Below are 17,381 nucleotides of genomic sequence, written 5' to 3'. Positions count from 1 at the left end.
CACACAGATCTAGAGGGATTCCACACTGCAATCTTAACTGCCCTCCCATTGGCCAAATTACTTGCAGGTGGGAAGTGGGAGAAGGCAGTGGTGGGAGGGGGCTGGGAAGACAGGGGAGTGACAGACCAACCCTCCCCCAGCCCCAAATCTGCTGTGCAAGGTGGGGGTGGGGAGCCGGTCCTTCCCGACAAAATGTCCGCAGAGCCCGAGCAGCTGATTACTCAGCTCCAAACCTCATTTGAGTTTGGATGCCTGAACTTGCCTCTGGGATTGGATCCAGAGTCAATGGAATGTTATCTGGGTGGCTACAGCCTGTGTAGACGGGGTCTTGGAGATGCAGGACTTCCGCAGAAAGTGTAAGGGATGTGGGTAGAGAGGGGAAAGGCCAGAGGAGGCCACACTGACTTCTTGCTTCCCAGGAGGTGATGATGTACCCACTCTCCCTCCTCCCCCATCAGATGCTTGCTAGTTCTCCTAGAGTCTCAGCTCAATTCTTTCCATTGTTGTGGTGGCAAATCTCCTCTCAGTTTTCTGTCCTCAGGGCCATGGATGCCTCTTCCTTCAGAAAAGCATCCTGCAGGTGCTTCCCACCCCATTCACCTGGATAACCCTTTCCTTGCCAGGACTCCTATGGCCTAGGAAGGGGATGGGGTGGAGGGACTAGAGGTGGAAGGGAGGAGCAGGGAGCTGAGACAGAGGGGAAGAGGGGGGCTTCAGGCCTCTGCAAAGACCCCTCTGAACCCTGCCCACAGACAACTGGTTTTCAAGGGACTAGGGTCCCCCTCTTACCTGAAGCCCCTATTCCAGGAAGTGAGAAATGTTTTAGCAGTTAATAGCGGAAAAGAAAAATTCTCTGACCCCCCAAAGTCTTTCTCTTTCCCGCCTCCCCTTCTCTGTCCTATCTTTCCTTGCTTCTCTCATCCCAAGGAGGGGTAAGAGGAGGGCCTCCAGCTCCAGTTTCTCTCTACTCCAGCCCCTGCCCCATCCCTTCTCTGAGAAGCCTGGCTGTTGGACCCTGGGGGAGCCATTGAGTCCCACCCCCCACCCCCAGGGTGACCACTGTCTCTTCTTCTCCAAGATGAAAAGGCCTAGAGTTCAAAAAGTCATGGCCTCTCCAAGCCTTCCACTTCCCTCTTTCCTGGCCAGCTCAGATGGGTTCAGGGGAGATTAAAGACCCTTCTATCCCCATTCTCAAAATGCAAAAGCCCGAGACCATGCACAGAGACAGCAGATGTGGGGACCCCCAGTACGGGGACTTCACCAGTGCACACCTATTTCCACTGAAGAAGGTGCACGCACAGGTGGGCAGACATACCGTTGCACATGGGTAGTTGGCAGATCTGCACAGAGACATGCACGAGTGCATGTGCACCAGGCCTTGCTGTGGTCATATCTGGACACGGACGCTCACAGGTGACAAATTCACAGCGAGAAGTATGACACACAGGGTGAGCTGAGGAGAGGCCTGGGGGCTTAAACATATTAAGCACATGCAGAAACAGAAACATACGCAGAAACACACAGACTAGCTTCCTGGGGTGTGAGTGTGTGTGGAGTGGGGACAGCTTGCTCTCTCTCTCTCTCTCTCTCTCTCTGTCTCTCTCTCCTCCCACTCTCCTCTCATTCTGGCCTGTTTTCCTAGCTCTCTGTCTCCTATTTCGAGGGAGTATTTCCCTGGTGAGCAGTTGGGGAGGGAGACTGAATGGCCACAGAAACCCAGTAATTTTATTATGACTTTATTTTCTTTGTTCCCTGAAGCCTTGGCTCCCTCCTTCCCTGAGCTCTAGCGAGAGCCCCTTCACTAGCCCTTCCTGGCACATCCACGGCTCCCAGACATGGCCATCAACTCCAGCCAAGGCCCGGGAGCCCAAAGACATCCTCTCTGATATATCCCCACCAGATGCCGCCCACTTGGGAGAGTGAGTCCCCAGGGAGGAAGGGTGATCACAGGGTGATGAGGGAAGTGCTGTTCTGTCCCTGCTTGCTGTGACCTTGGGCAAGTGACCTACCCTCTCAAAGCCCAGATAATTTCTCTTGCCAAATCCTGTGTGTGTGTGTGCATGTGTGCGCATGTGTATAGTGGTTGAAATGTGTCCACCGCCGCTTTCCGCGCCAGTCTGGAGCTTTGTAAGGCAGAGCCTGTCTCCCATCAGACTGGAGGCTCCTGGGTACAGGGCTTTGCTTCCCTCATCAGAATAGACGCATTCAGCATTTCTTGCCAACCCCATAGCTTGATGACTCTAAGGTACTCAACCCCATTGGCATCCTGGGGGGACATGTCTGGCCAGCCCGGGAAGGGAAAGGAGTTGGCCCCAGGCTTCCTCCAAACATCAAGGATTCTGATTCAACGCCTCACAGTGCCAGGCCTTCAGCTTCTCTGGCCCCAAAAATGGAGAGATGACTTCATTTCCAGGGGAGGGTGCCACTCTCTATGGAATATATGTGGAATATATTCCTCTCAGCCACATCTGAGCCATCCCCCTTTAGAGTTCAGTTGAATTTCAGGTCAGATGGAAGAAAGACCCTTTGGCTAGCATGAGGAATTCCACTCTGGCCTGTGGCCCCCACTCTTATCCTCCCCACTTCAAGCTAACGAAGAACATACAGGCCGAATCATGAGGCCAGGAGCATGGCATCAAATTATTCAGTTGAGATCATGAGGCACTTTGGGGAGCATCATTCTTTCCCCCTCTGCTCAGGAATCCCCTCAGCTTAGAAGCCCACTCCCATCATCACCTTCCCTGTCCTGTTTTGCCTGACCCCTTGGGACTCCTCCCTCAGACTGGGTTGCCAGAGAACAGGGCACTGTCCTACCCTCTCAGACTGGGGGCTCCCCCACTCCATGGTTCCTTCCTCTGCCTGACCACCCCTCTCCTAACCCTCTTTTGAGGTGGAGGGCCTCAGTGTATGGGGTTGGACTGAGGTCTGACTATAGATGAGGGCATGTAATGCCTGTCCAGGTCCCATGCTTCCCACTGCCCACCATGCTGACTGCTGTGCCACTAGTCCACTGCTCTAGGGCTGAACTCAGCGGTTGCTTTCTCTGTCTCTGCAAGCTGGGGCCTGCTGCAAACTCCTCCTCCCAGCCCTGGAGCCACCAGGAATTCTTTGCTCCAACAGATCCTGAGGGAAGCCAGACTGCAGGAGGCTCCTGACATGCCTCTGCTGGGCTCCTGTCACATTCCCCAAGCCCAGGGGGATCAGCTGGATCCACCAATTGTGACCTCCTCAAGTCCTCTTGCCTCCTTTTCTGAAGCCTGAGTCTGCCCTAGGACTCATCCCTGGCTTTGGATCCCTCCCACTCCCAGCCCCTTGGCAGGCCCATCTGTGCAATAAGAATTATTCCTCCTGGCTCCTTGAAAAATAAAATCTGTCTCCTCTGGGGAGACTTCTTGGAGTCTCTGGAATGCAGACATATAGCTCAAAGGCCTTGGGCCAGTCACTTTACCTTCCCGGGTCTTCATTTCCTCACTGATGGGGTGGGGATAATGATCAAAATATCTCAGAAGGTCATGGAGACAGAGAGTGTCTTCTTGGTACGTTGTGAAATATACCAAGTATGCCAGGGGATACGCTGACTTATCTCTTCACCTTGGCCATACAAATTTGGTGCCCAAAGTATCCCTCTTCCCCCACCCACCTAAATTCTCCCCTGATTACCAGCTTACCACATAATGGTGAAGAGGACAGTTCTATCTCCAGGAATATAACATAATAAAGAAGCAATGCCTGAGTTCAAATCCAACTCTGAACTTGGGTCAAGTTTCCTAACCTCTCTGTACCTCACCTTCTTCAACTGGAAAATTAAGATAATGATAGCACGGTCTTCACAGAGTTGCGGTGGGGACTATATGAATGAAAACACAAATGGTACTAGGATAGAGTAAGGATTCAGCAAAGGTTAATTATCATCACTATCACTGACCACCAAGCAAGAAACACTTTCTCCGTCCATAAGAGATCTTGCCCAAGCACCCCTGCTCCTCTGTTGCTCTCGACCTGTGAGCAGAACTCTAGTCTGGTTGTCTTCCCCAGAAACCCAGCAACACGAGTGGTGGGCTGCATCAAAGCTGCTTTGAGAAGAGGGAAGGAAGTTGTACAGGAGACTGACTACAGGATGAGGGTATCTGACTGTGTTCCCCGGACAGCAGGTACCTGAAGAGGTGAGACCATCCAGCAGGTGCTTGGCTCAGAGCTAATGCAGAGGCACATGGGGCCCCTGACTTCTGCATTCATGAAAGCCTACCCCTCCTATTATTCTGGAATTCCTTCTACTAAGTTAAGAAGCAGAGGTCAAACCATTCCTTTTTTACTGATATTTGATTGTACACCTAGAAAACTCAAGAGACTAGGGGAAGAAAAAATCAGAATTAAGAAAATTTTGGTAGAGGGGTGCCTGAGTGGCTCAGTGGGTGAGCCTCTGCCTTTGGCTCAGGTCATTATCCTGGAGTCCTGGGATTGAGTCCAGCTCCCCACAGGGAGCCTGCTTCTTCCTCTGCCTGTGTCTCCGCCTCTCTCTTTCTCTGTGTCTCTCATGAATAAATAAATAAAATCTTAAGAAAAAAAAGAAAATTTGGTAGAGTGACTGGATATAAGATATATATAAGACATCAGTAGCTGGGACACCTGGGTGGCTCAGCAGTTGGGCGTCTGCCTTTGGCCCAGGGCCTGATCCCGGGATGCTGGATCGAGTCCCACATCAGGCTCCATGTGGGAAGCCTGCTTCTCCCTCTGCCTATGTCTCTGCCTCTCTCTGTGTGTGTCTCTCATGAATAAATAAATAAAATCTTTTTTTAAAAAAAAGACATCAGTAGCTGTTCTCTCACAATTAATAAGGGAAAATTCTCCTGTTATAATGTAAATACAAAATAATACAGTACTGTAAGTATATAGGTGTGGAGAGCAGCTGATTCCTAACTGAAAAATATTAACCTCTGCCCTCTTCTCTTCTGTTGGCACTAAAGACCAACACATGGCTCTGTCCTCGGTGGCTGTCCTTCCATTATATATGAGGCATGACAGACTTAGATCAGAATGGAGAAAGCAATTTCCCAGTAGAAGGAGGAATTCTGGGGCACCTGAGTGGCTCAGTGGTTGAGTGTCTGCTTTTGGCCCAGGGCATGATCCTGGGGCCCTAGAATCGAGTCCCTCATTGGGCTCCCTACAGGGAGCCTACTTCTCCCTCTGCCTATGTCTCTGGCTCTCTCTCTGTGTCTCTCATGAATAAATAAATAGAATCTTAAAAAAAAAAAAAAAAAGGAGGAATTCCCAGTATGAGAGCTCTGCCCCACTCAGAGGAGGAAGGGTCAACTTTGGGCCCACTGAGGGTGCCTAGAACTCTCTAGGCCAAGTGAGGAGTGTCCTACATGTACACAGGCTGCTTTCATTGAAAACTAATAATATAGTTTGTTGAGCTCCCATCACAGTGCCATGCTATGTGCTAAGCCCTTTATATGTATAATCGCATTTCCTCAGCAGCCCTGTAAGATAGGTATGATTAGCTCCATTTTATAGATAAAGGAAAGGGAGGCTCAGAGGGCAGGTGACTTACCTGAGGTTACACAGCTAGTAAGTGTCAAAACCAGGGTTTGAGCTCAGGAGTGCGCATACATGTGCCTGTTTGGACCTGTGTGTCCTAGTCTACGGAATGACAATCCCAGTGTCCCTAAGGGCACAAAGCCAGTCTGATAACAAGGGGAAAGGTTGAGCCTGACCCCCTCTATACTCCTCTCCACCTCACTATTGGAGGCCTTGAGGATGGTAAGAGGCCCATGGATCAGGGAATCAGAAGGCTGGACCCTGCTTCAAATTCATTGAGTGACTTTAGGGGAAGCTACTGAAACTCTCTGAGCCCCAATGATCTTACTTGTGAAATGGAACAAAAAGTACACTAACTTTTCCACGCAGTCAAGAAGATCAAATGAGACAATACCCATGAAAGCTCCTGGCAAAGGGTTGGTGCACAGTAGGTATTCTCAGCATCCTCCCTGCCTAGATCTTTCGAGGATCTGAGTCTGTGCTTAGAAGCAATTTTCTCTTGGTCTATTTCCTTACCAGCCAGACTCTACTGTCTCTGGCCTCCTGTTTTCCTCAGCTTCCTCCCTACCCTCCCTTAGCTGAGGGTATGTCTCTCTCTCCCCCACCTCCCCCATGAGTGATCCCAGAGCTCAGGGCAGGCCTGTCTGGCCCCAGGGATGGGTGTGGGACAGTGCCACACGCGGTGCATGACGTGGCCAGGCAGTCTCAGTGCACAGGGAAGGGCACACTGCCTCCTTTTGCCAGGTTCAAGTTGGACTGCCTGGGGTGGGGGGACGCCCCCTCCCCCGTACCAGCTAATCTTCCAGGGTGTGGAGTCTCCATGTCCTGCTTACTCAGCAGACATTTCCAATCCTGCTCCATTTCGCCCCAGGAGACAACCAAGAAGTTTGAGCCTCAGGGCTCCGCCCCCTCTTGGCCCCCTCCCCAGTCTGTCTCCTCCTAGGGTGCTTATTCTGGTCCCCCTTGCACCCTTGAGCCCCTCCTCTCTTGGACTGCCAACCTTGGACAGAGTAGCCACCAGATTCCAGACTCTTCCCAAGTGCTTCCAGGGCCTCTGAGCTTTTCAGGGCTCCAAGGGGCCCAACAGGCCAATTTTACACTTCCCCCCTACCCTCAGCAGAAGCCTCCAAAATCACCAGGCCTGTGAACTACAGCAATTGCAGACCCTGGGAGGGGGGTGTTCAGATCATTAGGTCTGACCCACTCATCATCCAGAAAACATTCTCGGATCTGCAGTCTGGAGGCCAGGGTTCCAGAGCCCACTTGGTAGTGCCTGCCCAGCTGTGGACGGCTACTAGGCAGAGGAGCCCCCACAGGCACTCATAGCACTGTCCCTCATTTACTGTGTGACCTTGGGCAGGTCACGTCATCTCTCTCCGGGGCTGCTTCCCAACAATTAGATGAGATGATGTGCAGGGAAGGCGCAATCCCTGTTAGCTCCTGTGGTAGCTCAGGAACAGCGATTGGGTGTTGGGCTTTCTTCTCCTGGTCTCATTGAATCCCCAAGAGCCGAAAGACAGGGACAGTTATCATTCCCCCCTCACAGGGGCTCAGCCTCATCTGATGGGAGCAGGAACCAAAGCCAAGAGGGTTTGTGTGAGGGACCCAAGTGCTCTATCACCTCCTTTATTCAGTGCTCACTTAACATCCTGCTCCTGCAGCCTGTGCTGGGCATCGGAGTGGGGAGCATGTCCTGGTGAGCATGCCCAGGACCCTGCTGTACCCCCTGTACCCCCATGTCAGATCCTCTCAAGGTGCTGTGAGCTGGGGACAAGGCAGTGAAAACGGGGATGCGGGGAGAGGCACGGATGCCTCCACAGAACTGGGGATTGGGATCTGGAAAGTCACCCTGCTGGTCATGACCAGCACAGCCTGCCTATTGAGAGACAAAGGAGAAAGAGGGAGCTGGACTGGGAGCTGGACTTCAGAGAAGGTGGGCCCAAGGAGCTGACTCCAGGGCTTCTGTGGGAAGGGGCTGGGCCTCTTCTTCGAAGAACTGCAGGCTGGCCTTCTGGACTCTCTGGCCCCAGCCATCTCCACCAGCTCCCACCTGCCCCCTCTGCCCCCAGCCACCGCCCCCCACCTCGCCAGGTTCCCCCAATCAGCACTGCCTCCCCTTCCCTGGGGCTGCCGGGGAAACTCATCTCCAAGCACTTTCTGGCTGCTAAGTCTCTCAGTCTCAGGCTGCTGGGTGGCTGGTAAACAGCTTATTAAGGTGATTAACGCTGCAATTAAAGCTGGAAAAACAGAGGCCAGGGTGCTGGCTGCAGGCGCCCCCTTCCCCTCCCCCTGGGTTCTCCTCCCCTCTCTCTTCTCCCCTCTGCCTCCTCTCCCCTCCCCTCCTCTTCCATGCCCTCCAGGCTTGGTTGATGCAACTCCTGCAGCCTCCCTTAGCCAACCAGAGCCCTCACCTAGGGGCTGGGTCCTATCTCGGAGCATGGAACCCCTTGCCCATGGAGGTGTGGGGCCTCTCCTGGACTGAAGAGTAAGTGGTGGTGATGGTGTGTTGCTGAGGCAAATGGTGTATGCAGGCTGAACGGAGGTGAGAGCTCTAGGATCCTCTGTCCAGGCCTCATAAGGGAAGGGCCTCGGGACAGGGAAGGGCAGGGGCTGTGTCCTCCCAGAAGGGGGGCAGGTAGCTTCCTTTGCCTGAGTTCTGAGTTCATAGTGTCAGGGCAGCTGCCAGCACATTGGAGGGGCTGGAAACTGCCAGATTCTGCCCTTCTCTGAGCCTGGCATCCAGCATCCGGAGAAGGACTTAGGGTCCTTCTGGATCCATGCTGCCCTTCCTCCAGCAGCCCTCTAGGCAGCCTGGAGCTCTCCCATGAGCCTCCTTCCTCTCCACCCTGAGTCCTGGAAGGGGAATTATTCCATAGGTGATGCTCCAGGGAGAGTGTTCCCAGGCCCCGCTCTGCCTTCTTGCTGACATCCTTCTTTCAAGGCATAATTCAAACGCTACCTCTTCCAGGCGCCTTCCCGGGACTCCTTCCCACCCTCTGCCCCTGCCCTTTCCCTGACAGCCCCTCCAGTCTTCCATACTGTGTTGGGTCTGCCTGGCTGGGGGCCTCTCTGGGACTGGCCCCGCTTCTAGCCCAGAGCACCTAGGACAGGTGTGTGCCTCCCTTCCTCAGGCTTTGGGCATCAGTTGTGCTGGCTCCTGGAACTGCTTGGCATGGAGCAGATGCTCAATGATTACTGACTGATTTACTCTTTTGGGGAGCACACTGACTCCTCTTCGAGATGGCTGGATCTAGGGCAGCCAGCGGCTTGAGTTTGAATTGGGGGTATGGAAGGGCAGGAGAGGGCAGGAAGCAAGGTGAGGAGTCAGTGCCTTCTCCCCCGCCACGATCGTCACCATCATCACCATCAGCACCATCATCACCATCATTACCATCGTCAACAGCAAGTCTGATGAACTGAGCAGTACTCACCCTGTGCTGGGTACCTAGTTAAGCATTTTACTCACATTATCCTATTTAATCCTCTCAACAACCCTATAAGGCAGGTGGCATTATCCCTACATTACAGATGGGGAAACTGAGGCTTAGAAGTTTAAAGTGACTTGTCCAAGATCACCCAGCCCTTGAAGTGGTGGAGGCAGGCTTCAGTCCAGGTCAGCTGACTCCAGTGCACACATTCCTGACGGCAGCATTAAGCTTTTCCTAGGACCAGCCCCTCCCCCTCCTTGTCTCCTCCAGGGAAGAGCCTGGGGAGGAGGGCTGTCAGGCTGGGGTGGGTGGAGTGGCAGCGGCTGGGCTCCAGCTCTCTGACGCTCTGCCCTGGGGCTCCTTAGTAATCTGAGCGGCAGGAAAGCCCATTAAGAGCACCCATTCTCCAGACAGAGCTGGGTGCAAATCCCAGCATGGCCACATATTAGTTATGTGAGCTTGACAGAGACTGAACCTCACTGAGCCTCAATTTCCCCATCTGAAGAATGGGTCCTATATCACCCACCTCCCCGCCCACTGAGGGTCCCGTGCCAAATGCCTGGCCCAAAGCAGGACTGTAGCGAACGTCAGCTGTTTGGAGAGCAGTGACCAGCACCCCCTGCAAGGCAGACTGGGGTGCCCTAGCCTCCCCCTCTTCCCCAAAGCTTGTCAGGACACAAGGGGTGTAGTCAAGAAGCACCTGGCAGGAGATGGGCTCAGCAGCCCCACCCTGGCACCCTGCCAGGTGCCCCCCCACAAGCCTTTTCTTTGCATCCCTGGCCCAGGGCTGGTGGGGAGGGCGAGCTTCGAGGCCTGGAGGTGAGGAGAGGAGGAAGGGGAGGTCAGGGGTGGGGCTGACCCTCGCGGGAGGTCACCCGGGCAGTTAATCCAGCCTGACAGAGCAAGGATGAGCTGGGAGGAATTAGGGAGCTTACAACATCCTTTCATCCCGCAGCAGCCCGCCCGCCCGCCTGCCTGCCCAGCCTCCTCCTTCCTTCCTCTCTCTTTCTGCCCTTTTTTTCCCTCTCCCTCCCTTTGCTGGCAGCCCAGCCCTAATAAAATGCAGTGTCTCCAGCAAGTCTGCCCGGCTGCCGCCTCGCTGCTCCTGCCTGCACGCAGCCCTCAAACCAAACTGCTCAGCACAGCCCCGCCTGGCAGCTGCCACTTAACCCTTGCCAGCCCGGCCCGGAGTCCGTGGGCGGAAGGCCCTCCTCCCTTCCGCCTCCCTCAGGCCCAGGGGGAGGGAAGGCTGGCCTCCTGAGAGGGAGAGGGGTGCAGTGGGGCTTGGCAGGTGGTGGTGGGGGCTCCCCACTGTTCTAGAACCCAGCCCGGAGAACCCCTGGGCCAGGTGCCCTGGAGAGCTGTCTACTGAGGTCCTCGGGGAGACCCAGAGACTTTTCCTTCTGACTTCTCACTTTGTATTCTGCTTGATGCCTCCTAACAGCTCCAGAGGCCAACAGGGCGAGGCTTGTTGTCCCCATTTGACGGATGAGGAAACTGAGGGCCTCACAGGGAGGTTTCGGGCTGAGCCGGGTGACCTGGGCTGCTGGGTGGTGTTGCTCTCAATCCAAGACTTTTTTCCAATATGAGAAGTTGCCTCTGTCTCCTGTATGTCTGTGTGTGTGCACAAACCTGTGTGTAACTCCGGGGTGACTTGGGGAATGTGTGTTTGGGCACCTGTGTGTTGGGGGGCCCTGTCTCTCCGAGTGTCACAGCTTTGTACGTTTGTGTGACGCTAAGGGGTCTCAGGTGTGTGTTCGTGTCTGTGTATCTGCCTACAGATGATGGCATGTTTGCTCCAAGCCGGAGTCCACAGAGGTGTGAGGAGGAAGAGATGTCACCATGTGTCTTGGTACATGTGTACAAGAGAGAGGGGTAGCTCCCCAGCATGTGCACGCATTCACACTGTCCCCACCCGTGACAACATATGTCACTCACACGCCTCCCTCCACTCTACCACAGCCGGCTCCCTGACTCGGTCCTGGAGTTGAGCAGCTAGAAGGGGAGGGTGGGAGCAGTGCTGGCCCAGGCGGTCGGTGGCAGTAGCAAGAAGGCTCTGAGTCAGGGCCCGAGCCTGAGAAGGTAAACACAGAACCCCCTTCATCTGTTTGCTTCCATCATCCTGCTTGGATCCCCGGCCTGAGCTGGGGTCCCTGCCAGCTGTGGGAGCAGTGGTGTTCCCCCTGCCTGAGGCCCCACCCTTACCCCAAGCTGGAACAGACCAGAGAGTGAGGGACCGGGGAGTGCCTGGGCGTGGAGGCAGGGGGTTTACACGCGTGTGCAAGCATGTCTGCGTGTGAGCCCAAGATCAAAGAGCAGCCCTGAGGTGACCTGGCGGCGGCGGCGGTGGCGGCGCGGCGGCAGCAGTGGCGGAAGGCAGCTGGCTGGCAGGCAACGCCAAGCTGCCAAGCAGAGTGGAGTCAGGGAGGCCACGGCTGGGAGCCTCCCACCCACCCAGACCTGCCCGAGTTGGGGGCAGCCTCAGGGTCAGGAGCACCTGCCACCAGGGGCCAGGCCCAGCCCGGCCCTTGAGCCCAGAGTCCCAGTAGTGGATCCTCAGGGCTCTGAGTCCCCTGGGAGCCCCTGGAGGCTCCAAGGCCTCTCTGTATCCAACACCTTCCCCAACTCCCAGGCCCTCCCCGAGAGCTGTCTGCCTCCAGCCTCCAGTTCAAAGAGCTCAGTGGTTATTTTCTTCTTTTTTATTAACGTTATATATAAAGATGGGTCCAGTAAGAAAGCAGAAATGAGAAGCCTGGGAGGGAGTGGGAGTTGGCTTCGTTCCTGCCCCCCCCCGGAGTGGGACTCTGAGATCCACCAGGTCTCTCTTTGCTCCTGCACTCCCACCCAACCCAAATCCAGCCGGAGCCCACACCCCTGTTTCTCTCTGCTCACAACGCACAGGCAGGTATGTCCAGGAGGAAAGGACCACATAAATAGGAAACCACAGTAGGGAGGAGGCTGCTTCTCTCTGTTGCTCTTAAAAAAAAAATACATACTATATATATATATATATAGCTAGTCTTCCACCTCCCCCTTTTCTTCAATGTTTGACCACATCAGGGTGGAGGAAGGTTAGCTCCGGGGGGATGTCTGGGCCAAGGAGGGGCGGTGCTACTAGCCCTCCAGACAGCCACCCCCTCACCCCTAAAGGCACGGAGCTGTCATCCTCCCCTCTCTGCCCCATGCACCTCACCCGCCGTTCTCCATCTGTGGGAGCAATCTGTTTCCAAAGTCACCGGAAACGGGATGTTTGGGGGTTTGTCTTGCCTGGCATGTTTCCTTGGAGACTTGGGGTTTGGCGCCCAAACTGCCATCTTTCTGGAGGAGAGGAAGAGGTGACTGGGGGTGGCAGAGCAGAGGCGCCCACGCAGGGGAGATTGGTCCTATCGGTTAACAATGCCCATTGTTTTCCTAGTTTTCAACAGCTTTTAAAACCAAAGTTGTGCAAAGTCCTGTACACGGAAGAAATGGGTCCTTAGGAAAGGCACCTGAGACCCACCGCCCCTCTCCCGACAGAGAGGGAGAGAGGAGAGAGATGGCTCCTTGAGTTCTTCCCTCTAAAGCCACAGATATGAAAAGATTCCCTCACTTGGGGGGGGGGGGTTCTTTAGTTTAACCCTCAAATCTGAAATGAGGGCTAGAAGCACGGGCTGGGGTCTGGTTGACATCCCCACCCTGAGTCCTGGTCATGAGGTCCAATGTCTTTTTGGCAGAGGGGATGCTCAGGACCTGGGGAGCCACGAGTGGCTTAGGAGGGACCAAGCCTAGCAGGTGCCGGGATCCACGGTGCCCGGGGCCCCAGCCCAGGCCAACCTGCAAACGCTCTGCAGTTTCCTTGGTCCCCAAGGTCTCCAGTCTGCAGAATGAGCACTAAATTTTAGAAGCTGGAAGGTGATGGGCCACTGAAAGCCAATCCAGGCTCCTGGAGCAGAAGGGGAGCGGCTGTCCCAGCTGGAGTGCCCCAACATTTGGAGGGGGACCCCAGTCTCTAGGCAGGGGTAGGGAGGTTCAGGGGACATCCTTGGTCCATGCAAATTTCATCTGGAAGCTCTTGGGTCCCTGGAGAAAGGGGCAAGGGAAGGGGGAAAGGGGGTGCCCTTTCCCCTGTGCTCCTCGATGATTCCTGAGTGTCGGCTAGGACGGAGGCGCCTTCTGCCTGGTCCCGGGTCCTTCGTGGGAGGTTCAGGCCAGGTGGGTGCTCAGTACACAGCGCCAGGGTTGGGCGGGGGCCCAGGGGAGGCGTGATGCAGGGCAGCCGGCTGAGGCGGCTGCTGCTGTAAGTGGGGTCCACTCAGATTCTGTGCATGGTACCAGGAGTTGGTGGGGTCGTCCAGATAGCTTGGGGAGGCACTGTATGGGAGCGGTGGGGGCAGCTGACTTCGGGCAGGGGCCGGAGTGGAGTGGGAGGAGGTGTCCCAGAGGGCAGGTGACGGCGGTGAGTTGCAGGCCATGGAATCACTATTATTGGGGCTATGCTCCAGGGGCACCTCCCCATTCTTGTAGAGCTTCTTGAATTTGGAGCGGCGGTTCTGGAACCAAATTTTCACCTGCATGGGGAGGGGGAGAAAAAAGGGGGAGCTAGTTAGCCTCTCAGGATGCTTCGTGAAAACCCCAAGGGGACCCAGCCAAGAGATGGCAAGTCCAGCACCCCATGTTACACACAAGATCCAGGCAAAACCCAGGTGTCCTGACTCCCGGGCCAGCATCTTTTTTTCTATCTGGGATAAAATGCAGTTAGGAACATTCTACTGCCTGGGTCTACATTCCGCTCTGCCACGTACTAAGTGTGTTGTGACCTTGGGCAAGCTACTTAACCTCTCTGATTCTTGCCTTCCCCATCTGCAAAATGGGGATGTTGACAGCCCTTACTTGATGGGGTCATCACAAGGCTCAAATAAGTTGGGACAGATAAAGAGCTCAGGACCGCCTGGTATGTAGTAAGCACTCAATAAAAGGCAGCCCAGGTGGGGGATGGGCAGTTTGTGGTATTTTGGTCACATTAGAAACCCATAAGCAGAGGTGCACAGATACACAGAGACAAACACACACCCACATAAGCATCTCCATGTGCAGGAATGTACCCACTCACAGCTTCACACTCAGACACCAGATTATAAAGATACACACATGCACCCAGATAAATGCCCCACGAACGGGGGCACCCATGTTCACACACTAGGGCATGGAGACGCGCTCTGGGGCTGGCTAATGGGGGTGACCTGGGGACTTAGGAGCAGGTGAGCCATGATTCCCCAAATTTCCCTTGGGGTATCTCCCCCTCCTCCTGCTCCTCCCACCCGATGACTGGTACAAACAATGAATCAGCTCCTCACTGGGTGACCCAGATTCCCAGCGGACTGGGCCCCACGCAGCAACCCAGGCCAGCCTGTCAACACCTGCAGGGAGCCAGGCATCCACCAGCCACTCCACCCCTGAGCAGTGACAGGCTGCTGGGGGCTTTAGGAACAGGCTGGGGGGCAGAGAGGGGAGCTCATCTTTGAGTTCCTATCCCCCTTTGGTGGAAAATCTCCCTTCCTGGCTTGGGGCAGAGGACCAGGTGAACCATTTGGGTGCTGAGCATGAATGCAGTGTTTTGATAGAAGCATACATTTTTGTACATGTGCTCACCAGTGTGCACAGCTGTGCACACGTGTCCCTCCATCTATGAACACAATGACCCTTGAAAGGTCACACTTCTTATGCCACCATTCCCACAGGTACACACACCCATTAGCATGTGTGCAAATATACATGCATATACACGTGTATATACATTTCTACACGCACATGCGTGGCCTGGGGTGGGGGAAGACATGATGTGGACTCCTCTGAAGTGAGAGACAAACACGCTGAGAAGCGTGCGAGCTAGGGTGTCTGGAGTAAGGGGAGGATACCTCTCCTTGCGGCAGACAGACACAGTTGCACAGGTTCACAAATACGCACGCCTGTACACGTTTGAATGCAGAAACTTCCGACAGCAGTTGAGACTTGGCATGGGGGAGGGGTGGCCTTCCATCCACAGGCAAGGGTTTCAAGGGCCTGCAGGGGATTTCAGAGGCCAGCCAGTTCGGCGGCGCCGGGGGAGCCCCCGGGTCCCGCGCGGCCCCCCCTCCCCCGCACTGACCTGTGTCTGCGTGAGGCCCAGCTGCGCGGCCAGCTCGGCGCGCTCGGGCAGCGCCAGGTACTGGGCCTTCTGGAAGCGGCGCTGCAGGGCGGCCAGCTGATAGCTGGAGTAGATGGTGCGCGGCTTTCGAACCTTCTTGGGCTTCCCGTTCACCATGCGCACCTCGGCTTCCGGCTCCTCCTTCACGGATACTGCGGGCAACGCACCGGGTTGGGGGGCGGCTGAGCCTGGACCTGCGGCCCCTGCGCCCTCCCGGCACCCCCCCTCCGACCCGCGCCGGGCTGCCTGGCTGTGCGCTCCACCGCCCTCGCCCCGGCCGGTCTGCCGCGGCTACCGAGCCGGAGCCGGACCTCGGGACCCGCCCCGGCCCCGGCGGCCGCCCACGACGCGCGCCCCCCAGCCCGCAGCTCCGCGCCCCGCTCCCCCAGAGCGCCGTCCCCGGCGCCGGCCACCCGGGCGAGGCCGGCCGCGGCTGCGCTCCGACGCCTCCCGGGCTCCTCGCCCCCCCGCTGGCCACCCCTGCTCGCCCCGCACGGCCCGCGGTCACTTCTCTCGCCCTTTCTCCGTCCGTCCGTCCTTCCTGCCTGCCCTTTTCTGGGTTTTAAACTTTTCATTTTGGAATAGTCTTAGATTCTCAGAGGAGTTGCAAGCCCAGTACAGACTCCCTTTTCCTTCCTTTTTTTCCCTTCTTGGCCTTTCTTCTATTCCTTTCTCTCACTTGGTCTCTCCACGTTTCTCTTTTGGTCTTTCTTTCTTTCTTTCTTTCTTTCTTTCTTTCTTTCTTTCTTTCTTTCTTTCTTTCTTTCTTTCTTTCTTTCTTTCACTTTTCCACTTCTCAGTCTCTGCTTCTCAGTGTGTGTGTGTGTGTGTGTGTGTGTGTCTCCCTCACTAGGTCCCCCTCACCATACCCCTCCTCTCCTCCGCCCATATCCAGAGTGTCCCTGGAGCTTCCAGTTCCCCGCTGCCGCTGCCGAACCCCAAGCCCTCGGAAACCCGATGGAGAAGCTGACGTGCCGCCAAAGCACCTCGATTCGCAGGTCCTCTGACACCCCACCCTCCTCTCCTTCCTCCCCTAGCCGGCCCCATCCTCACCGGCCCCATCCTCACCGAGACCCACGCACACAGCCTGGGGACTGGAAGGTCCTCTGTCCCCTCTGGGGTCATCTAGCCCACCTTGTCTAACTTTAGACAGCAGCCCGCCCTCCGACGCTTCCCTAGATTTGAGCTTCAATCCCTCCCTTTCTCTCCCCAGGGGAACCCTCCCAGCCCTCACCTGGGTCCTGGGCGGGCAGCGGCTGCTCCCGGTACGCCCCGTATTGCCGGTAGGAGGCTCCATAGGTATATTCCGACTTGGGCGAGTAAGCGCCCGCGCCCGCAAGCCCGTTGAGATTGAACTGGTGGTGGTAGGTGTAAGGGTTCACGGTCTGGCCGTAGGGCTGGCCCGAGTAGTAGTCGTGCTGGGGAGCGCTGTAGTAACCCAGGTCGGTGACAGAGGACTCGGGCAGGGTGGGCGAGTCCTTGGAGCCCGCATGGCAGCTCAGCGAGCTGGAGATATCGGTGAGGATGCTGCTGAGCTTGCGATCGAAGGAGCCACTCATCCTGGCGAGCGCCGCGCGTCGCGGGGCTGGCCTGGGCCGCCGAACCGAAGCGGGCAGGAGCGCGGAGGCGGCGCGGGAGACCAGGCGGGGGTGTGTGTCCGGAGGCCGGGGGGAGGGCCCGCAGGGTCTCGGGGGAGGGGAGGCCAAGGGCGCCTAGACCATTGCTGGCCTCGCGGCGGTCGCTGCGCGCCTCTCGTCGCGTCCCAAGCCACAGTCAAATGCTGCCAGCTCCGCCCGGCCAGCCGGTTATAGACTCAATAGTGGAGTCGCGGAGGGAGGCTCCAGCGCTCTGATTGGCTGCAAGTCTTGCCTTCGAGGCAAAACATGCTCTTGCGCTCTTTCGTTCTCTCTTTCTCTCCGCTCGCTCTCCCATTCTTTGTTGTTACCCAAAACACACACACACACACACACACACACACACACACACACACACACACACACCTTGTTCCTTCTACGGCCCCTGTCCCCAGTCCAGATAACTCCCCAGTGTCTCTGAAGGGAGGAGTGGGGGGAGGGTGTCTCTGCCGGGCCCCCAGGATTTGTCTGTCTGTCTCCCTGGCTGCGGCTGGGAGGTGGGTTCAGGTGCGATGGGGAAGCAGGGGAATTTGCCCATTGGGTGTTTGTGGAGGGAGGTGGTCCAAGGTGGTGTATGTGTGTACGCTATGCAAATGACAGGCAGACTAATGTGCCCAG

General features: G+C 56.1%; 2 protein-coding genes across 2 annotated transcripts in view; one reads left to right on the top strand and one right to left on the bottom strand.

Moving 5' to 3' along the window:
• Positions 1 to 17,381, top strand: part of PDK2 (pyruvate dehydrogenase kinase 2) — a 116,281-nt gene that overhangs the window by 6,242 nt on the left and 92,658 nt on the right. The window lies entirely within an intron of this gene.
• DLX3 (distal-less homeobox 3) lies at positions 11,651 to 16,894 on the bottom strand. Its single transcript, XM_077852801.1, has 3 exons — positions 16,364 to 16,894; positions 15,091 to 15,281; positions 11,651 to 13,513 (listed from the first exon to the last, which is right to left on the bottom strand). Exons 1-3 carry the CDS (start codon positions 16,686 to 16,688, stop codon positions 13,166 to 13,168), a joined length of 864 nt encoding a protein of 287 aa, XP_077708927.1. The 5' UTR covers positions 16,689 to 16,894; the 3' UTR covers positions 11,651 to 13,165.

This window comes from Canis aureus, chromosome 16 (genome assembly GCF_053574225.1).
Source record: "Canis aureus isolate CA01 chromosome 16, VMU_Caureus_v.1.0, whole genome shotgun sequence".
NCBI lineage: Eukaryota > Metazoa > Chordata > Mammalia > Carnivora > Canidae > Canis > Canis aureus.
The sequence above is the reverse complement of the archived record's forward strand: the minus strand, read 5'-3'. Positions and strand labels throughout refer to the sequence as shown.